The 23,397-nt window shown below is 30.3% G+C and overlaps 3 protein-coding genes across 3 annotated transcripts; 2 read left to right on the top strand and 1 right to left on the bottom strand.

The window, feature by feature from the left end:
• Positions 1-3,930: 3,930 nt before the first annotated feature.
• On the top strand, positions 3,931-10,004 carry LOC107463893 (uncharacterized). Its single transcript, XM_052253954.1, has 9 exons — positions 3,931-4,509; positions 6,256-6,649; positions 6,748-6,925; positions 7,071-7,210; positions 7,290-8,511; positions 8,613-8,713; positions 8,843-8,987; positions 9,692-9,760; positions 9,849-10,004. The coding sequence occupies exons 1-9, from the start codon at positions 4,410-4,412 to the stop codon at positions 10,002-10,004; spliced, it is 2,505 nt and encodes an 834-aa protein (XP_052109914.1). The 5' UTR covers positions 3,931-4,409.
• A 17-nt stretch (positions 10,005-10,021) lies between these two features.
• LOC127739739 (uncharacterized) lies at positions 10,022-11,926 on the top strand. Its single transcript, XM_052253955.1, has 6 exons — positions 10,022-10,210; positions 10,413-10,492; positions 10,600-10,735; positions 10,974-11,157; positions 11,269-11,351; positions 11,505-11,926. The coding sequence occupies exons 1-6, from the start codon at positions 10,022-10,024 to the stop codon at positions 11,640-11,642; spliced, it is 810 nt and encodes a 269-aa protein (XP_052109915.1). The 3' UTR covers positions 11,643-11,926.
• A 1,249-nt stretch (positions 11,927-13,175) lies between these two features.
• Positions 13,176-14,181, bottom strand: LOC107464018 (60S ribosomal protein L37-3). Its single transcript, XM_016082916.3, has 4 exons — positions 14,041-14,181; positions 13,806-13,941; positions 13,590-13,691; positions 13,176-13,400 (listed from the first exon to the last, which is right to left on the bottom strand). The coding sequence occupies exons 1-4, from the start codon at positions 14,041-14,043 to the stop codon at positions 13,354-13,356; spliced, it is 288 nt and encodes a 95-aa protein (XP_015938402.1). The 5' UTR covers positions 14,044-14,181; the 3' UTR covers positions 13,176-13,353.
• Between the last annotated feature and the right edge of the window lie 9,216 nt (positions 14,182-23,397).

Raw genomic sequence — 23,397 nt, 5'->3', positions numbered from 1 at the left:
TAGAATCTTAGAACTTATATAGAAGATTCGCTTTATTTTTTTAATTTTATTTTGTCTCCCTTCTTCTATTTATTTATTATTTTTTATAAAAGAACAAACAGGTCTTCCGCAAACATTTAAGTCTCTTATAATTTGAAAATACATTTAAATTTTTTATTTTTTTAAATTTAGATATATCAATCTCTCATCTTTATTTGTCAACAAAAAAATTAAAACGTAACTTCCGTTGTACTGACTTAATTGATACGGATGTACAGATAAGATAATTTTTAAAATTAGATAAATTGAACTTAAAAATCAATGTATCCACATTTAAAAAAAAAATAAAAATTTAAATATATTTTCAAATTATCAAAAAATTAAATATGCAAATTTTGTAAGTACTTCGTTTTCATGAAGGATATCAACTTGAAGTATTTTGAGTTGGGTATGATTTTCAATTTTGAGTTCATTGTATTTTTTGGACTAAATTCATGCTATAATTTAAAATTGTTTGGGATTTTATTTTAAATTATATAGTTTCTTAAATAGTATATTATTTAACCAAATTAGTGATAAATAATCAACTTTTTATACTTCAGCTCTTCTTTGCATTTCTAGAACTCTAGAAGCAACTTTTTATCCTTCAGCTAATATTTTTATATTATATGATGTTACTTTTGTGTTAAAATATTTTATTTTGATATAAGTGTTCCATATCTTTTTTTATTTTTCACAGTATTCCTCAATCCGATATGCCAATGACTAATATTTAAGGATTTGTCATTGGTTAATAGGTTGCTGCATACATAATATAGAATTCGAAATCCCAATACTTACTTAAACGGACTAGTGAACTAAGCACTAGATCAACCCAACTTGGTTATATTGAATTTATTCTCTAACTTTAAAACTTTTCTATTTTACAAAATATAATTTCCAAACAGCATACATTTTTTTTTTGGACCTGCACAGCAAACTTATTTAAGCATTGGATTGATTTGATTGAGCCCAAAAACTTTTTGAATTATCATGGGCCAGGTTTAGGTTTACCCCAAAATATTGGATCCAATTCCAAAAGTCAGGCCTAGTTTATAGATAGGGGGAAATATACTGACAAGTGACAATAATGTTTTTTATACATAAAACTATAAAAGAATTAAATATTATATCAGTTGTTATATATTTATATATAAATATATATTATTTAATTTATTTTTAATATATATTTTTTATTATAGTATATATTTTATATGAATAATTGATTTAATAACTGATTTTTTTATATACAAAATATATTTGTAATATGATTGATGCATGTAAAGAGTATACTTGGAGATTTAACTAGTAGAAATAGCATAACTATTTTTTAAAAATTAAAAAAAAATGATAAAATTATAAGAGAGTCATCGAATGAAATTGAAAGTTTTTCCATCTTATAGTATATTTTACTTTTTTCATTTCATTTGAAGAATGATTCTTCTTCCTTTCAATCACATTGAAATTTTCATACCTTCAACATTTATTATTATTATTATTATTATTTCTGGTTTTCAAAAAATATAGAAAAAAGAAAATGACTATCCTGGTTTTAAAATAATAATTAAAGAAGAAGAAAGCTATGGTTGAAATCAATTTGTGGATTAACCCGAACAAAAAAGAGGGGAAAAAAGAAAAGAAATCAATTTGTCGTGTGTCCAAAAGTTCATGGTGGAAAAGTATGATTGAAAGATATTGAATTTAATAATGAAATGGATAGCTCAGCTACTACTAAACTAATGATGAGTGATGACCTAGCATGTTAAAAATATAATCATAAGAAGCAATTAGATTGGTTTCTAGGGTACTCTTAATCATTTTGTTAAAATATTGATTAGTAGAAATTAATGTTTATATCAACCTGCTGCTTTATTTGTTGACCAATGCTACACAATTAGAATAATGTGGTGGCAGTGACTCAGGGTGTTTAACCATTTGAAAATAATAAAAAAACCCTTAATTATCTATGTGATTGAATTAAAAAATATTAACATTTTAATTTGTGTCTTATTTTTAGTATATGTGAATTACAGCAGCTCATTTTGATTTATTTTTACATGTAAGAGTTGCAATAATACATTATTTTACGTTGAGTTTAAAAAATGATTATAGAAAATTATATCATTAAAACTAATATTAGTTAAAACTTAAAAGTTAAAACAGCTCTAACTAAAATCATTACGTTTTGATAAATTATTTGAGATAATTTAACAATTTCTTCATTTAACTCTTCAACCCTATTGGTATTGGGTAATTGCATAATGTTATTGATTATAACTTTAATTATACTTTTCAAGTGTTTTTAAAATTTTATAACTACCATAAATACCTTAATCATAAAGATTATAGAAGCCACATAATAATAATATTGTTATAAGAAAGATTTAACAAAAGATTAGTAAGTAGTTATTTTGATTTTTTAATTATCGAATTTTAGTTAATAAAAAATTTTCACCCATTACTTTTATAATTTTTGTAGAATTTCAAGCAAACCGGATCAAATTAATTGACTTGAAAACTTATAGCTTCTTTACAAGACTTCAACTACAAGAGATCTAGTTAATTTAACCCAACCCTAAAAGTTTTAAAAAACAAAACTACACTAAGTTAGTTGTTAGTTTTAAAGAGTATAATAAGACCAAAACTAAATTCTTTAAAAAATAAAAATGTCTTTTACATTAATTTTGTAGAGTTTGATCTCANTATATATACTCAAATTCCAAACACTTAGTTAAGCGAAATTAACAAAGTACTCAACCACTGGAGTATTTCAAATTTAATTCTCAAGTATCAATATAAGAGTAAATACCAAAATCAATCATTGAATATTTTAAAAACAGATATTTTAGTGACTAAAAAAATTAATATACACATCAATTTCTCACGTTTTTTTTTTCTATTGACTAAAACAATCCCTGTACCAGTTTTCGATGTGACTTACTAACGAAAAATATTGAGTTGACACGTGAACTCTCACACGTGGTTGTTAAGTGTCCACGTGTGCACGGAAGATAAAACAATCCCTAAGAAAGCGTAGGGTTTCTCTACGAGGTCCTTAATTTGGGAATACACATCTTGCGGATAGCAAGCGGTGAGGCCAGTGGCTTCTTTGGCAAGGAGACGGTTGTCAGAGATAAAGAAAACTAGTCTAGTGATTTGTACTTTGACATCTCGTTGATGGCGGGGTCTTACCAGATTTTAAGTTTATGACAGCAACTTTGAACAATATAGATTGTAAATCTATGCTGAACACTGCAGATTAAGCAGGAGATGAGAAAATCAATACTAAATTACCAGCTTAAAAAAAACGATACTATTTCTTTTTATCCTTTTTGAATCGCCTTACGTGACTAAAAAAGTTGAGGATTTAACAACTAGTCAGTTCGATTTCAAGGCTTAAGAAAGAACATGTTTAAAGGAGAATGTGTTTTGGAGAGCAAAAGAAGAAGAAAAAAGGCTATGGTTGAATAAACAGATCACATTCCCTTCAATGTGACATTGCGGAAAATGTTTGGTTGCCAAGAAAGTTAGATGATAAATTGCAAAAAATGTGCGAAGGAAGATATGTCTCTATCCATGTTGATTAGAAGAAGACGAACTTTCTTTAACGTCAATATTTTAATTACCTCTAATTATCATGCTAATTCAATATTTTTTGTTAATGAATCACGCCAAAAATTAGTTAAAAAATTGTTTTGACTGAAGAAAAAAACAATGAGAATTATATGTATATTAATTTAAAAAGAAATTAAAATATCCACTTATAAAAATTGTAGAGACTAATTTAAATAATTACTTTTAAGTTTTAATATAATTAAGTTTTGTATGGTATGACTAGAGCAACTGCAATGGTCCAAGGATATATATTTATACTTCAAATAAAAAAGCCCGCAGAAAAGATTAAAAAACAGAAGAATCACACGTCAAATCTTGAGTGTGTGTGTGATTAGAAACTAGAAACTGCAGAGAGCCAAAGAGAAAAACTGACTCACACACAGAATGAGAAAAATGAGAGAAAATTAAACGCACGCTACCACCACCTTCATAACCGTCACCGTAACCATTTTCAAGCACAAGCAAAACCAATTTACCTAACGGTCATACCCATACCCTTACCATTACCCTTCTTTCTATTCATTCAAATCCCAATCCAATCCCTTTTTTTCTATCCCCAAATTGTTTCCTTTATTGAGCTCCAATTCCTCATAAATCTTTTCTTTTTCATTTCATCGCGATCCCCAAGAATTCATCTTACGGGAGCGCGAAATTCTTAGAAGAAGAACAAAAATGAAGCTCCTTCGGTTCCGATTGATCTGAATTGGGGCTTTTCTTCTTCTTCTTTCTCTTTAACCCAGTTTTGTGGCGCGTTTGGGTATTGAGAAATTCGAGGAATGGCGAACCAGGTGACAGTGAGGGACCTCGCGGAAGAAGCCAAGAAGAGGATTGTCATCTTGCTTGTCTCTGTCGTTGGACTCTCCTATCTCATGTCCCGTGAGTTTTTTCACACTTCAATTTTTATCTCATCGCAAAAAATAAAAGAAAAAAAAATCGATTTTTATGTTGTTATAGTTCGTTTGGGTCCTCAATCGGTGCAGGGTGTGTTATATATCAATTCGATTTTTTTTAATATATATAATTTATTTGAGCTGAAGTTAAACATTGAGATTGTTCATTTATTTGTATATGCTTTTTGGATTATGTTGAATGGTTAGATTAGCCCCTCATTTAAGTTCAACAGCTTCCTTGATTGTTCTGCTAATGAAGTATTTTCATGCATATTAACACTACAATGTTGCCACCTTTGCAAGAATGGTGGGTTCAAGGTGATATTGTTATGATATGACAGTTAGCATGTATTGCATTTTCATTTGGATTTAATTTCGATACATAGTAAGTCGGTTGATCGTGTATTGTCATGTTATTAGAAATCTTTTACGTTTGCAATAACTACCCATAGTCAATTATACAATGGATTGCAATTGGTTGGTATTGTCAGCTATATTAGCTGACAATGTATCGAAATTAAGGGGGTATATAAGGTGACGCGGTTTGGGAAATATTTAATGGGAGTGGATTTGGAAGATTTGCAGTGGGTAAACTTCTGTTTGACTCCACTTCTCTAGGGTTGAGTTGATATTGTACTAGTATGGATGTAGAGGTGGTATGACAAAATATTTTAAGAACAGAGGTATGTGTGTATGGCCTTATGGAATATTAAAGTAACGGCATGATAATATTATAAAGATTCTCATATTGTTCTTCATCCACTGATTATGATGCTAATAAATGTTCTAACTCCAATAAATATGATGTTTATAAATGAAATAACTCCAGTTTATTCATTATAAGTCTATAACATAGTGTTTTGCTTTGCATAAACCGTTGAAATCCTCTGTCAGTTTTGCTGGTAGTATGATACCATACAAATTGACATAGGAATATAGTATTGAAGTCTGAAAAGTTGAAAGCAATTAGGATTAGCTCTCACTGTAGCAGTGAACCTAGAATGCAGTAAGTAGAAACTCAAGAATTTACCTAGTCACAACCTTATGCGTTAACATGGGAGACCCGAGATAATTCTACCATTATTACCTTGAAAGTACCCCTTAAATAATGAACTGCCTAAAATATGTACTATGAAGATCTCACCAGTCTCATTAAATCCAGTATAATTTTACAAAATAAAATTCTTTCACCCTACCCCCATTCTAGACCCTGGATATACCTTTACAATTTGATTTGTGCCGAAATTTATGATTTGTTTCTTTGTGACATTTCCACATTATGCGTCTCTCAGTGCTTGATTCTGCTTAGGAGAGACAAGGGATATATTGTGTTAAAATATTTAACACAAGTGGAAGCAGAATAAATTATAGTGCTGAGACTACATCATGCTTAATATGGGGATATGTGATGAATCTAGAAAGAAGTTGCGGTTGCACAAGGATTTTGCATTTCGTAAAACTGTAAAAGGGAGAGGCAACAATGCTAGTTTGATTTAGTTTTATTCAGAAGCTTTACATTTTTCTAAACTATGAATGAAAGCCTAAGGCAAAATGTTATAGCTCATTTAATGTCCCCAAATTATTTGATCATTTAGCGAAACCAAACCAGCCCTACAAGTTGAAAACTCCTGCTTGTGTTCATCTGTGGCTAGAAAATATTGTTGCTATCTACTTATGTCACACAACTTTATGTCCTTGCAGTTAGTTTAATTTTTTTTTGCCTTTATTTCAGTGACAAGCTCCACAGTTTGGGTCAACTTGCCAGTTGCAGCCTCCTTGATCATCTTTCTCAGGTATTTATCATTAGATTTTGAAATGAAGAGAAAAACAGCAGCATACAACAATAAAGCAGGCTCCACCAATGTTCAGTCTTCAAAGAAGCCCATTGAAAGTTCTAAAGTTGTTGCAAAATTTGAGTGGAGAAAAAAGGTGAATTCTCCTGTTGTTGAAGACGCAATTGATCACTTTACCCGGCATCTAGTTTCTGAGTGGGTGACGGACCTGTGGTACTCTCGCATAACACCAGACAAAGAGGCTCCCGAGGAGTTAGTACAACTAATAAATGGTGTTCTTGGGGAAATTTCAGGACGCATGAGAAATATAAATCTAATTGATCTCTTGATAAGGTTCTTAGTTTAAGTTTTTGCCTATGATTTTTTTTTTAAATTTGTTTAGGATTGCAGATTGATGGGTTGGGGAATTAATTTTTTTTTTTTGGGTTCAGGGATCTGATAAATCTCATTTGCACACACTTGGAGCTGTTTCGTGCTGCCAACTCAAAGATTCAAAAAATGCATAAAGGTCCATTGACAATTGAAAGTCGAGATATGGAACTAAAAATTGTATTGGCTTCTGAGAATAAATTGCATCCTGCTCTATTTTCTGCTGAAGCTGAGCATAAGGTTTTTTTTTCCATGTTGATTTATGCACATTTACTGAATAATAATGATGATGATGAGAATATAGTTGTCATCCTTGGTCCATTATTTGGTTCTTGTATTTTCTAATTTGGGTTATATAATGCTGCATGTGTTTCCTAATGTGCAGGTTTTGCAGCATCTGATGAATGGCCTCATGTCTGTCACTTTCAAGTCCGAGGATCTGCAGTGTTCTTTCTTTCGATGTACTGTCAGGGAACTCCTTTCATGCACTGTCATGCGGCCTGTCCTAAACTTAGCCAATCCAAGGTTGATATATTTCTTCTTCTTCTTCTTTACTTCATTTTTGACTTATGTTGTTCTCATTTATCCTGCTATCTGCTGGCAGATTTATTAATGAAAGAATTGAAAATGTAGTAATCAATAAGACCAAGATTAATCCGGGGATTGCTGTAGCTCAAGATGCATCTCAGACTAATGCAGATGAATTACAGACTTCGTCTGACCATTTCTCTGACTGTTTAGATCCTTCTGTTAGTGGTGTGGAGCTTGTGCAGTTGAAAAATGCTCCTTCCAAGAATGCAGGGTCATCTGCAAAAAATAAAGCATACGATAATACTAAAGATCCATTGCTTTCAGTTGATGCTCGGTCTTCTCGTTCATGGAGCTCATTGCCTGGAAATGCCCAAATTAATTTGGAACAAGGTATTCAACGCCATCGTTCTGGTGGAGAGTGGGGAGATATCTTAGATGTTATCTCTCGAAGAAAGACCGAAGCCCTTGCTCCAGAACATTTTGAAAACATGTGGACAAAAGGGAAAAATTACAACCAAAAGGATGATGAGAACCAGCCAATTGGCCGTCCACAGCTTCCTGTAGCAGGACAATCACGAAGGGTAGATCATATGAAGGCAAAATCTGGAACCCAAGGAAAAGGCACTAATTCAAAGATGATTCCACCTAAAGGAAGCCAAATTAATTCTGGATACAGCAGTCAGTTGACTGGTGAACATACACCCTTTCATGCAGACAAGAATGGATCAGCTTCTTCTACAGTCCCTTCATATAAAGATGATGAGCATGAGCGCATCCATATGCAAGTTGGTGACTCTGGGAGCACTTCTTCTTATACTTCTGAAGATGATGATCCTAACACTGTCACTGGTCTTGATTCCCCTGTAACTAAGGTTTGGGATGGAAAGACTAATCGAAACCAGGCAGTTTCCTATGTTCATCACCCACTTGAAAATTTTGATAATCATGGTACCAAGAAGAGGAATAAAAGCCATTCTCGCTATCCTAAATTACGTAGAACCCGGTCTGGAAGTAAAAGGTCTAGATCAAGTGATCATGACCCAAATACATGGGAGGAAGTTGAGAGGACAAGCTTTTTGTCTGGAGATGGTCAAGATATACTTAGTGTTTCAAAACACACTAATTCTGATGATTCCAGTGATGATGCTGATACTGAAAGTTTGGGTAGAATTTATAGTGGAGCAGCAGCTTCATCTTCTGCATCCTCTATTTCAAAAGCAGAATCTTGTAGTTTGGTTGTTAATCCCCGTAAAAGCTCCTCAGCCATAGGTTCCTTTTTCAAGTTGAGATGTGAGGTACTTGTGGTGGTGCTTTGTGATTCCTTAAAACAATAATTGATAAAGTTCATATATTATTATGCTTGTATCTGAAAATGAATGCTAATTTACTCTTGAAGGTCTTAGGTGCAAATATTGTGAAGAGTGGCTCAAAATCATTTGCTGTTTATTGCATATTGGTTACAGATGTAAATAACAACAGTTGGTCAATTAAAAGAAGGTGCAAAAGCTTCTACTGTCTTTCATTCAAGTTTTTAATACTATTTTCAATCTAATAGTCTTCACAGTATCTAGTTTTACTTATTTATTTCTTTCTTTAATTTGGCTGATGTTATTTCTTACTTTTAAGGTTTCGGCATTTTGAGGAGCTACATCGACGCCTCAAAGAGTTTCCTGAGTATAATCTTCATTTGCCTCCAAAACATTTTCTGTCAACAGGTTTAGATGTACCAGTCATTCTAGAGCGGTGTGAATGGCTGGATAAATATTTGAAGGTCATTTTTCCTCACCTTTGTTGTTATGTGTTTAATACTCACATTTCTTCTGTTTCTTCCACTATGCAATACTGTGCCATTAATTAATGAAAAAATTAGAGAAATTGTGGCCCTAGTGTCTGAATTAAATTAATACATTTTTTTGTGTAAATAATTATTTCTTTGGCAAATTAGTAGGTTTGCGTTATAAGTGAATTGGCTATTTTGTTAATTTATCAACTTCAATCCCGATTGTTACAAACCATATATGCTATTAAGTACTATTAAGTAAAGGCATCCATAGGACTTCATAAGATGCACACCTAACACGAGCATATTAGGCTTGAAGTACATATAATGTGCACAAGTGTATTTTTATTTCAACCTTATTTACGAGAATAAGATTATCAAAGGTCAAACTTTAGAGCACCAAGTCATAAATGCTTCGTAACCAGGTCATATCATCTCACATAAGGATAGGCTATTTGATAAACGCATTCCTGATCTATATTAATGAACTTGCTTTTCCTAACGAATAATTATCTGGCTTTTTTACGTGATTCAACTGGAACTATGAACAATTTTGTTATAAGCTGGATATATGTACTTCTCTGTTATGTGAGGTACTACCTTTTGCATCTTTAGCTTTATCATGATGTTATTTTCTGTCATTGTTTTAATCAACTATGCCAATATTTTGCTGACTCTTGGATTTTGCCCTTCAGGAACTCGTGCAGCTACCAACAGTTTCTGAATCAATTGAAGTATGGGACTTTCTGAGTGTTGACTCTCAGGTCTGGTTTCCAGCACTTAATATATATGATTTTTTTTCTCCTTCCTGTTGACATGTATTGCATTACTGTGTTTATGGAACTGTTCTAGTTGGACTCCATGCTAAGCCATCTGAGAAGACTAAAAGCTCTTCCAACTTCGCTGCACCTGCAAGTGACGTTTTTGCCACCCGAAGAGAAAATTATAGTGCTGACAGCAAAGAGGCTATTCTGCAAACAAGAAATAATGCTGCGGTTGATGGATTGAAATCAAAAGCAAATGGTATGCCTCTTTCTCTACCAAAAAGGAATGCCCAGGAACCTATAAAGCCAGTTGACAAGTCTGGAAGCAATGCAGATATTATTCCATCAAAGACTGTTTCTTCTCTCAATAACGTGCAGAAGACGGTGAAAAGAGATGGTTCAGAGGTGTCTAATGTGCAGCATGATACTTCTGATGGTTTTCCAACAGAGGTTATGTAAACAAAATCTGAATCTTTGGTTCTAGATTTACTTTTATTGCCTAATTTTAGGTGTAGATGAGCAATATACTATTTTGTTTTTCTTCTCATTGTATTAGTTAAAAGGGAACTCTTGTATTTGGTTGTTAATGTTCTTAGATTATCATATGAATGTTGGCTTCTTCATTCTGAATCAATATACTTTTTACATGCAGTGGGTACCACCAAATTTGAGTGTACCAATATTGGATCTCGTTGATGTTATCTTCCAGCTTCAAGATGGTGGATGGATTAGGTAATTCGCAAAATCTTAGCTATTTTACCTTGAACATGTGATGTTTGATTTAAGTTCCATTTGTTAAGCTCATATATGCTTAAACATTTTCTGTGTGTACATTACAGGCGGAAGGCATTTTGGGTTGCTAAGCAAGTCTTACAACTAGGAATGGGTGATGCCTTTGATGATTGGTTGATAGAGAAAATCCAGCTTCTCCGAAAGGGATCAGTGGTTGCTTCTGGAGTCAGCCGAGTTGAACAGGTAATCTTCCAACCAGTTTGTTTTTCCCAACATATGTGAGGTTCTGCGAGCTATCCCAGTCATTTACATTTCTTTCAGTTTGTTGAAATCTATGTTTCTGTTATGCATGATATAACCCTGATAGTCTTTCCGGAAATAAGAATTCAAATTTGTATGACGGGTAAATACTATGCGTCTCTGTACAACAATTAGAATAGTGTTATGTACTGATGAGGTATTTTGGTTTCAACTGTAATAGATACTTTGGCCTGATGGAATATTCTTAACCAAGCACCCAAATAGACGACCACCACCATCTCCTGCTAAAACATCTGAGAGTTCACCTCCTGGCCACAAACCTGCAGAAGTATCTCCGAGGATTACTGATGAGCAGCAAAAGGAGGCAGATCGACGAGCAAAGTTTGTATATGAGCTTATGATTGGTAATACCCGCTATACCACCATTCTCATTTATCTTCATCATAGATATAATAATATTTCTGTCCATAATTCTATCATAAAATGAAAGTCTTACTCTTGCCTCTTCTCTGCAGATCATGCACCACCAGCAATTGTAGGTCTTGTAGGACGGAAGGAGTATGTACAGTGTGTTAGAGATCTATATTTTTTTCTTCAGGTAATGTCTGTCTAATATGTTAACGTTGTTCAAAGAAGCTTAATTGTGTTCACCTATTGATCATCCGGTGTGATGTGTCTACGTGCTAATTGTTAGACTTTTCCCTGTGCAATATTTTGCTGTTTTGGGTGCATGACACATTATTTTGTGCAGTCATCTGTGTGCTTGAAGCAGCTGGCTTTTGACCTCCTTGAGCTGCTCCTGTTGCAAGCATTTCCAGAACTAGATGATGTATTCAAGAAAGTGCATGAAGAAAAGCATAGATTTGGGGAATTCATAGCACCAAAGTGAATAGTATAATTTTTGCATGAGGTCCGGAGACACAATTGTAAATGGAGATATTATGCTTGTGCCTTGTTTTTTACTTTTATTCTCCTGAAAAAAGAAAAAAAAAAGGTGAATTTTCTGGTGACCCTATTTGTCTTTGCAACCCATCATCTATCTTTTTCTGCAAGTTGATGAGTTGAAGGCAATTTTCCCGTTCATAACTTCGGTTTTGTAATTAGTATTGGCGTCTTGAGGAAACAAAACTGTAAATTTTGAGAATAATGCAATCATTGTAAGTTTTTTTTTCCCTTTCGGCCTTGAAATTTCTCAACGCAAGCTGCTGTCTGGTGACCGATGACAGGTTTAAAGCACTTACACAAGATATAGCAGCATAGTTGGTTATTCTCTTCCCTCTATAGGTCACTCAGCTAAATACAATTATCTCTAATTCTCTATAATTATTATTTTTATAATAGGTGACCTGTTTAATTGAAAAATTTTCAAATATACCTTTAGTCATTTTTAACCGTCGATCTTAATTAGGGGTTTTTATGGCCCGTACTGAACAGGATTTAGTTAGTTCAAATAATTCTAATACTTTATAAGGCCAATTTTAAAGATTTATTGCGACCCTAAACTAATCTGATTTGTAAGTAGTTATATAATTTTATAAGTTTTATATAACATCATTAAAATGTTACTATTAAAGATTAAAATTTAATAAATATTATATAACATTTATATCAAAATAAATTATTTTAAAATAAAAATAACATTATATAATATAAAAATATAACACTATTATAAAACATAACTTCACCCAACCAATCTGAGTCAATTCGACAAAATCTTTTGGTTCCAGACTCTTGAATGCCCTATATTCAATATTGTAATTAAAAAAATTATAAATTCTTTTAAAAAAAAAGTAAACTACATTTACATGGTAATATTACGTACAATAGTTTATTCTTTGGGGCTAAAATCTTAGTTTACTATGTAAACTCCAAAAGGAGCCAAGTTTATCTACCATTTACCAAGAACACCCAAAAGCCTAAACTCATTTATCGCTTTCCTTTCTTCTCTAGGTAATACGATTGGATTTCATATATTAACTTGGTTGCTGTGCATTTGGACTTAAGTTTCTAACTTTCTATGCCTAGTGGCCTGAGCTTGTTACAACCAGGTTCTCATTTCTTATATTAAAACCTATGTTGGTTGCTTTAACTAGAGAAAAAACAAGTCAAGCAAAGTAACTAGTGCAGAGGAAAAATATTAGCAGCAAATAAAACTCCGAGACACATAGCTCCACCTGAAATAATTCAATTACACAAATATGCAAAGACATATTACTACAAAATCTAATTATAGATTAGCCACATTCAACATTAGAGAATTTACATTATATGAATCCGCATTGAATCAATCAGTAATCACTTAGACACTTAAGAAAGACTGACCAACACAGCGGAAAAGCGAGGCCTGCGGGAGAAACTACTATGCATGTGTAAGATCAAAGCAGATAAATCAACACAGCTTTACCATACTTCAGAGCAAAAATTTGGATGTAAAAAACTCTCATTAAACAAACAAAAAGTCTTACAGTATTGATATGTTGAAGAATTATAAAGGTAGAATGAAATCAAAATTGATAAGTAATGTCTCAATGAACTTTGCCTCAATATATAAAATTCTTGCAATCCTATAAATTGAGTAAAAGAAACAATCTTTCAAAGCCTTAGGCAGTAGCAGCAGCTCCCCTCTTCCTTGGTGCAGCTTCTGTGCCTGATCATAAGTAATAACAATAACCTTTAGAGTCACGCATAAAATACAGTTTAATAAATACTAATAGCATGTCATATAATTCCTCCCAAACTAATAATCATAATCATCAATGACAAATTGACAATAATAATAGAACTGTTTAATGGAACAATAAAAATGGGAATTTAACAAATAAAAGAAAATGAGTACCTTCTCTGAAGCCACTCTTGAACCTGCGAGGGACGTGGCGCAAGTACCTCATCCTACCGGTTCCGGTGGTCTTTCTCCTAATGGCCTTCACACTCCAGTTATCTAAATCCCAAAATTTTAATTATTACAATTACAATTTGAGGTAGTAATTACAATTACAATATAAGTTGCAGACCAAAAAATTGAATTATTATTTTTTTAAAAAAAAGTTGATACATTTTCTCTTGCGGGCAGCAGGGAAAGCGCAAGCGGAGCACCGACTCTTCTGGAGATGGAAGCTGCGGCGGCCACACCTCACACAGAGCGTGTGAGTCTTGTTCCTTCTCTTTCCAAAGCTCCCTGTTCCCTTCCCCTGCACTCACTCATTCAATTTTCCATTCAGATCCAAATTCACAGAGAGAGAGAGAGAGAGAGAGAGAGAGAGAGAGAGAGAGAGAGAGAAGAGAGTTACCATTGAAGCAGATGCAGAAGAAACCCTAACCCTAGAATGTGGCTGGAAGAGAAACGGCGAAAAGAAAGGTTGTTTCTTATATTAATATATGGGAGTTGACGATGACGACAATGAAGTGAATACTGCGAAATACAGTGTCAGTGTTGGTTAGTTTGGCATCAATTTTAGGGTTGAGGGTATTATGGTAACTATACACTTGGTTCATATTGTCAATGGGCTTTTCTATGGGCTGGCGCTTCATCTGGCCCAACTCATTTATTTATAAGAGATAGAATAAATTATAAGAGCAGAAAACTACAGTCCAACAAAAAAAAAAAGCTGATTACTTAATAATGAAACAATAGCCTTAACTCAACTGCTATTTGGTAAAAAAATTGCTAACTACACTATTATTGAAAAAAATAACAATTAACAATAATACCTATATCTATAAATAAATGGGTTATGATAGGTAACAAATAATTTTCTTGAACAACATGAACAACCACCAATCAAATAAAAACATATTACACCTCCAAATTACCCATCTAAATCTTAATATTAGAATAACTATCTGCACACTTAATGAAATGAACATCCAATATATCTATTGTTCACATTATTTAATATTTTCATTATCTACCTATACTTTTCTTAAATAATATGATAAAAGACTTATAGAAATGAGTTTAGATATAGACATTATAAGTATTATCAGTTATCAACTTATCATCGAGAGTAAATTATTATTTTGTCTCCTAAAAAATTTAATTTTTAATAAAATATTCTTTTAAAAAATTATATTTTGACTCTCTAATGATAATCTCAGGTTTACAGAATACACATTTTTTTCATAAATAGCAAATGATTTATATATTTGATTCAGTTTTTTGTATGATTGAGAAAAGAAACACAAAAAAATCAAGTAAAAGGTTAATCTTTAAAACTGTTTTCAATTTGTTTTTAAAATTTTTTGCATTCAAGTAAAAGAATTACAAAAAATTTCACTTACTGTAAAATCATTAAATTTAAAAGATAAAAAGATTTTTTTTATGCAGATTTCCAAAATATATATCTCATCAAAATCTAATTATCAATAATAATAATAAAATCACTAAATCTTTTGAGCTTGAAATCACTTTATTAAAAAGTGAATCTTTTGAGCTTAAAATGGTAGTTTACTCTCATTAAAATTCGTATCATAAGAATCTATATAGTGAAAGATATCATACAAACTCAATGATGGAAAATGTTGTATTTATAATTAATTATTCTATATTCATTATTTTTTGAGTTTAACTATCATAGATAAAATATTTCTAAAAGGAGAGAGAAATAAATTATGGTATTATGAGAGGTTATGAAAGTATGTAACACTTAATATTTATGAAAAGTTAACAAAACTATATATTAGTGAGTTTAATAACTACTATAATAAATTTGCTGTTAAATGTGATTGCTAGGTTAATATTGTTGGGAATTGCATGACTAATATTTTCTATTAATCTGATTCGATTGTGTACGAAGCAAAAAAGGCTAACTTTATTAAACTTGTGCAGATCGGCACTTAACTGTTGTTATTATGCAGGAGATTTTTCTAACATGTCAAGCGATGAGGATGTGTTGGGAATTGGCAAGAATATTGCCCTCAGCTGCAAGCAATCAGTTTCGAGAGTATTACCTCTTATATAGTATGTACTCCTTATGTATTCCTATTATATAAAAAATATTTGTTGAGTTATTACTCTTATTAATTTTTTATGTACTCTCACTATATAAAAATATTACAAATAAAAAAATAATCTAAGTAACAAGGAGCTCTTCTGAAGAAGAAGGGTTCTATCCGAAATTCCCTTCCAACAAACAGGATAACGAGTAAGACGAGAAACTATATGAGGATCCAGAAAGACGGAAAGAGTTATTAAAGACAGGGAAGAACTTGATCCCCAACTTCCAAACCTGCTAATGTCTGATTTATTCTTTCTGGTTTTAGCCAAGTGGAGTAACCCCACTATTGCTGATCGTGAGATTTTGATTCAGGAAGCTAAGAAATTGACAGATGTTCCGGTTCCATTTATTGGAATCAATGTCCATGACTTTCCAGATTTTGAGACACTCTTACAGGATCATCTGATTGCACCTCCGTGCACAGTGCTCTTACGAGGATCGCGTTGTGTTGAACATTATGACTATATTGATACCTCTGCTGTGGACATTGCTAGATTTACCAACATAAGGATTGAGGCTGCAAATAGTGATTAATTGGATATCACAAGAAAAAATTGTCAACAATTTTAATTGCCTTAAGCGGCAAGCAACTAGTTTCGAGAGGTATTATCCCTTATATATTATCTACTCCTTATGTACTCTCACTGTATAAAAAATATTTGTTGAGTTATTACCTTTATGTATTCCTTATGTACTCTCACTATATAAAAAAAATTACAAATAAAAAAAATCTAGGTAAAAGGTTAATTTTTAGAACTTTTTTCAATTTGTTTTTAAAATTTTTGCCATTCAAGTAAAAGAATTACAAAAAAATTCACTTACTGTAAAATCATTAAATTTAAAAAATAAAAAAAATTTTTACACAGATTTGTAAAATATATCTCATCAAAATCTGATTATTTATAATAATGATAAAATCATTAAGTCCTTTGAATTTGAAATCATTTTATCAAAAAATAAATCTTTTGAGCTCAAAATAGTAGTTAGTCTCTCATTAAAATTCGTATCACGAAAACCTATATAGTGAAAGATGTCATACAAATCCAATGATGGAAAATGTTGTATTTATAATTAATTATTCTATGTTCAATTTTTTTTTTTTGGGTTTAACTATCATAGATAAAATATTTCTAAAAGGATAGAGAAATAAATTATGGTATTATGAGAGGTTATGAAAGTATGTAACTCTTAATATTTATGAAAAGTTAACAAAACTATATATTAGTGAGTTTAATAACTACTATAACAAATTAACAATTAAATTAGTGAAACCTAATAGTATATATGGAAGGTCATACCATGAAGTTTGGAATCGCATGGCATGTATGAAAAGTTAGCGATGGTACACACCCGAATAAGAATAAGAACAATTTACATCTTCATTTACTTTTCATAAAAATGATTCCTACCTTTTATTTATTTAATTCTTATTGTTATCAAATTAAATAACTTTACTTTTGCATATATTTTATATAATGTGATAACATAATATAGAAAGAATCAAGTAAAAAAATGTATAGTTACTTTTCTTAACAAATCACCTTTTAAAGTCTCATACATAAGAGTATATTTAAGATCAAGAATCATTCCCACTTTGCTTATTAAAAAGATGGCTAAGTCAATAACTCTAGCAAAGATTTCCTTGCTTTTCCTTTCGATCTCTGGTTCATGATCCTTCATATCTCATACCTTTTTTTTTCTGTGGAGTATATATTCATGCTTTTGTTCTATTATTCATTGAAAACTTAATATATTCTAATTAAATCTAGCATATTGATCTTCTTTAACAACTATGTTACGTTGTTGCATTATTTTGCAGTTGTTTCAAGGAGAAATGAAGTGGCTGAAGCAAAGACGTGTGTAGAAGTGTTGATTGAATCACATTGCATAATATCCAATGAACCTTGCATAAAGTTATGCTTGGATCAATTTGGCCCCAAATCCTCTGGTCATTGTAGTTTCCCTATTTGTGTATGCTCCTATGAATGTACTGAATATGATTAATTACTAGAATATACCTTATGCCTATAACTATGCATTTGCAATTATAAATGGAGACGATAAGATATTTTCAAATAATTTTGATTGAAAGTGTTTGGGAGTAATGAAATTCTATCGAAGAAATTAAATAATAATTGCAAGTGGAATCTGAGTGATTTTTTTGTGTGCGTATATGTGTGTACTTTGCATGATTCTTATATATTATTTATAAACATTAGAAACACAACATAATTGAAATTTCAATGTATATACCAAAATTATTAATAATGGACAAAACTAACCTACCATTATAGGAGCTCAGTTTCCGATAAATTTAAAACGGTGACTTAGGGCTCTTTATCATTGTTTAGGGTATCTAAAGTTAAAAAAAAACAATTATTTTTTATTTTAAAAATAACAAAAGATTATTAGTAAAAGGTGGAGTGTTTTTAATGTCCCTTGAATTGATCAAACTCTAATTTTACAATCTTCTCTAGAAGTGTCAATAAGAATGAGAGATTAAAGTATGTCTAAGTTTAAAGCTGGAAGAAAGCACTTTTATGAAAAACAGCTAAGTGATATTGGTAGATCATCAGCTGGAGCTCCTCGAAGAGAAAGAAAAAGAAAAGAACAAAAAAACTCTTTTAATGATGGCAAATGCTACCATGATGTTGAGGTGCTATTGTTAAAGTCGGGAGGAATTCAAAAAGATTATTTCTTCGATTTCCTTTGTAAAAAGTACGTATAAACTGAATTTGGTTTTAAACTATATATCTATTATAATCTTCTTTAATACTTTTGTCATGCTCTGTTCATCATCATCGAAACAGAAACTTAAAGCTAAGATGCTAGTAATTTATCTAGCTTGATGAAGTAAAAAATGAATATAGAGACTGATCCGTCACCTTATAACTCAGTTTTTATTATGCATTATGAGTTATAACTCGGCGTTAACTATCATTCATTTTTTTGCTTGTAACTGACACTTTCATTACCGACTTAATGACCATCATTTCTATCTTAATGACCAAACGGTCATAACATCAATTGTATTCATCAATTTTATCCCTATAAAAAGAACATTCTATATCTAATTTCAATAATACATTCTATATTCATAGAATTATTATAAACACAACATAACACATGATAACTTTCATTTCATGTCTTACATTCTATATTCGTAGAATTATTATATACCTCTTAAACACTTACTGTCTTGAGCGTCAGAGTGTCTTTTGCAGGTACCCACCCCCTTGTTCTCTCCTTGCCGACGTATAACTCATCCCGACGAGAAGCTTGAAGACATTCATCGACAGACGAGCTATACACCGGCCAAACTCAGCAAGAACAATTGGCGCCGTCTGTGGGGACGAGTAAAATCATTCCCACTCCCCTTAGATTCATAAAACTTGATTTACATTCAAATTTTTGAACCAATCTTAACAATCTTGTTTAAGATTTTTAATACCTCTTATCAAATTTTAATCTATCGTAACTTTTTATAAAGTATATACTTTATACATTCAAATTGCTTCATTTTTACGTATCATAATATTCCACATCTCATAATTGATTAATGAACCAATCCGAGAATAAACTCGGCTTTCAATCAATCCAAAAAAAAAAACTCGGTTTTCAATCAATCCGAGCACAAATTCACTTATCAAATTTGCTTATTTTTTTAAAAGTTTTCTATTTACACAAGTAAAATTATATATTTTATTCAACATACTTTTACATTTATATTTTGAGTAACTAATACTTACTGATTTGTTAGTTATATTCAAACCTCAATATATGTTCTATACAATAATGACATATAATAACCATGTCAATTACATTTTTATTTCATTATGTATTATATTCTATTGCTTAATAATTTTATTTATACAATTAAATGACAATAATGATGAGTTTAAATCTTAAAATTGGATTCTATCAAAAAATTAATTATATATCAATTGTATATAACTGTTACACTATTCACTTTATGCTATTAAATTTTATGTTACTATTTATTTAATGTAGAAAATTAAACAGGCAATTTATTATTATTGCACGAAGAATATCCCTCGTCATACTGTAACTACTAGAAACATTATACTAAATGTATAATTCAATAACTGTTATCTTATTGCTTTATTATCAAATTAAAGCATGTCCTACAAAACAAAATTCAGATATTCACATTTGGCATGTATGACATTCATATATGTCGCCTTCTTCTCTACAATTATCAACTTTCAAGGTATATTTTTTTTTTTACTTTGAACTATTTTACTTTTATAATATATATTATTCAATATATGTTGTGAGTTTATACCTATTCATTTTCTCAATTTATCTTATTCATGTCAAACCTTCACTATAAATTGTAAATATTCAATAACTAATTGCTAAACTCGGCTTTCAATCAATCCGAAAAAAAAAACTCGGTTTTCAATCAATCCGAGCACAAATTCACTTATCAAATTTGTTTATTTTTTTCAAAGTTTTCTATTTACACAAGTAAAATTATATATTTTATTCAACATACTTTTACATTTATATTTTGAGTAACTAATACTTACTGATTTATTAGTTATATTCAAACCTCAATATATGTTCTATACAATATTATTTTCTAAGTTTAGCCTGGATCATATGATCGGCGGACAAAGCTTGGGGGCTATGATCCGTCACCTTATAACTCAGTTTTTATTATGCATTATGAGTTATAACTCGGCGTTAACTATCATTCATTCTTTTGCTTGTAACTGACACCTTCATTACCGACTTAATGACCATCATTTCTATCTTAATGACCAAACGGTCATAACATCAATTGTATTCATCAATTTTATCCCTATAAAAAGAACATTCTATATCTAATTTCAATAATACATTCTATATTCATAGAATTATTATAAACACAACATAACACATGATAACTTTCATTTCATGTCTTACATTCTATATTCATAGAATTATTATATACCTCTTAAACACTTACTGACTTGAGCGTCGGAGTGTCTTTTGCAGGTACCCACCCCCTTGTTCTCTCCTTGCCGACGTATAACTCATCCCGACGAGAAGCTTGAAGACATTCATCGACAGACGAGCTATACACCGGCCAAACTCAGCAAGAACAGAGACAAAAGCTACTTTGAATGCTAACTTGTTGCAACATTCACTTTTAATAGGACACAATATTATTTCGAGCAAGAAAATAGACGCATATGATGCAAGTATGAAAGTGATGTTGGACCTGAATATACGCTAGGTTGAGAGCTGAAATTAGCAATTGATCCAAGAGTAAGTAGAATTAGTAGATTAATTATATTAGTTAATTGTAATAAGGGAATACAAGTTCTATATTGCTTAGGATAGTAAACTTTATGTTATGTATTAGTCCTACAGCGTTCAAGTTATGAAATTTTTTTTCACCGGTATAAATAATTCATGTATCTTTTGAAATTTATTTGAATATAAAATAAATTGTGTGCTTATTTTTCTCTGGGCTCTATAAGAGTGAATAGGAGGTGGATTTATGGCTATTTTTACTATAGTAAAATTGTTAACTTCATCAAAATGGGTGACCTAAGTAACCTCTGCGTGAATAACCTATTATTAGTTAGATGTCAAATAAACAGAATCTATTATTTTTGTTGTTGTGCAGCTGTGCAGGAGATTTTGGTAAGATAACAAGTGATTTAAAAAATGATTTGAGGATCAAGAAAGACATCTCAGTCACAACTTTTGGACTTGTTAATGTCCAATTCTACTTTCTAGTTTTAGCCAAGCGGTATTAATGATTTTTTTTATTAGTTCTAATTTTATATTTTTTTATTTTTAAATTGATAATTATATTATTCGAGTATGTCTAAAACGAGCATAATTATTATGTGTTTATTGGATGCGTCACATTTATATAAACCATTAGATTTGATTAGATGAAAATCAAAGGCTACTATGAAAAAAGAGTATTGATGGACTCTAATAAATACAGAATATTCTAGTACATAAATAAATATTTTAAATGACAATACTTTAATATACAATATTTTAAATAGTAACAGAATCTTTTATTCTTAAATAATTAAATATAAAATATATAAATACAAAAATATGAGTATTTTTTATTCAATAAGATTAATTATTATGCAAGAAATTCTTATGATATTAAAAAATTATATTAAAATAAATTTTAAACTATAACATAAAAATATAAAATAATTAAAATTTTATTTTATATTACTTGACAAATAATTAGATTATTATATTCAAAATTTATTAATTAACTACTTTTATTAAAGATATTATTGTATAATATAATTTTTTATAAAAATATTTTAAAATTTTAAAATTAAAAATTAAAGTTTCATATATATAATATTTAAAATTATATATTTATAATAAGATCTTTTTATTTTTATTATTTTCAAGTATATTTTTTATTGTTTTAGTTAAATTTTTTATTCTCTAACTCGACCAAATTTATATATATAGGTGAATTTTATCCAATTTTCTGTAAAACAACATGTAAATTAGCTTCTATGACATGACATATTTAATTAGATGTTTAATTTTAATTTGAGTTAATTTAACTCAATGAAAATTAACATCTTAACGAAAGTAGGACCATTTTATAATTAAATATTTTTTAAGATAAATAATTATATAATTTTTGTAAATATTAAAAAATAAATTTATATTCTTTTACCAAATCATTATTACTTAAATTCGTTTCACCCTTCCATTGAAAAGTACCTTCAGTATTGAGTGAAGTATATTTTCTCCCTTCCACTGTTCTTCATCACTCAAAACGCGTTGAAAGTGTAACTCAAAGCAAGACGGAGAGTAAAGATGCAAGTATCTTTGAATATCTAATGCAACGTCTACGATCCAATGATCCATAGCCATTCCAAAGAACGGCTTTGAACTAATTGATATAGTCCAATTTAAATTCTAATAATAGACGACTGGATTACATGTATATCTAATTCAAGCATCACTTTAATATATGCAATAGTTATCACAACCCTAAATCATAGATTAATGCATCATGATAATCGAAAATTTATATGTGACACGAAATTGTAACGACCCAATTTTCTGTACGCCTAGCGCTCAGTTTCCGGTATGTCCTAGGCGTACAGAAAATTAGATCGTTACAAAATTATGTGAACTACAAAATAGCAGCACAATCAAATACACTATTCTCTTTAACTAATCGAGATTCAATACAAATTGAAATCAACACAGAAGAGCAATCAGCGAGAGAAACAACGAGGTTACAGAGAGTAAAGATTCAGTTTTTATAGTATTTTATCAAATTATACATTTATTCTTTTAAATAATTTTTTAAGTACAAAACAGCTTAATCATAGTTAACATAATAACCAATTAAAAAGTGACATGTCATAAAGGATAATTTATATATTAAAATATAAAAAATAGAATAGAATTTAATATATTATATATATATGAAAAATTAGTGTACAAATATCATAATATTTCTAAAATATTTTTATTTTTTTATATTTATATGTTTTATATTTTTAATTACGTAAGCTTGATTAGTTTAGGTCTTATTAATATAAATAAATATGTAACATAATAGACATATTTTTAGAATTATATTATTTATTCCTTTTTAAAAAAAATTGAAAAAATTAAAAAGGTTAA

This window comes from Arachis duranensis, chromosome 9, assembly GCF_000817695.3.
Source record: "Arachis duranensis cultivar V14167 chromosome 9, aradu.V14167.gnm2.J7QH, whole genome shotgun sequence".
Lineage (NCBI taxonomy): Eukaryota > Viridiplantae > Streptophyta > Magnoliopsida > Fabales > Fabaceae > Arachis > Arachis duranensis.
Note: the sequence above shows the minus strand (reverse complement) of the source record. Positions and strands in the feature narration are given on the sequence as shown.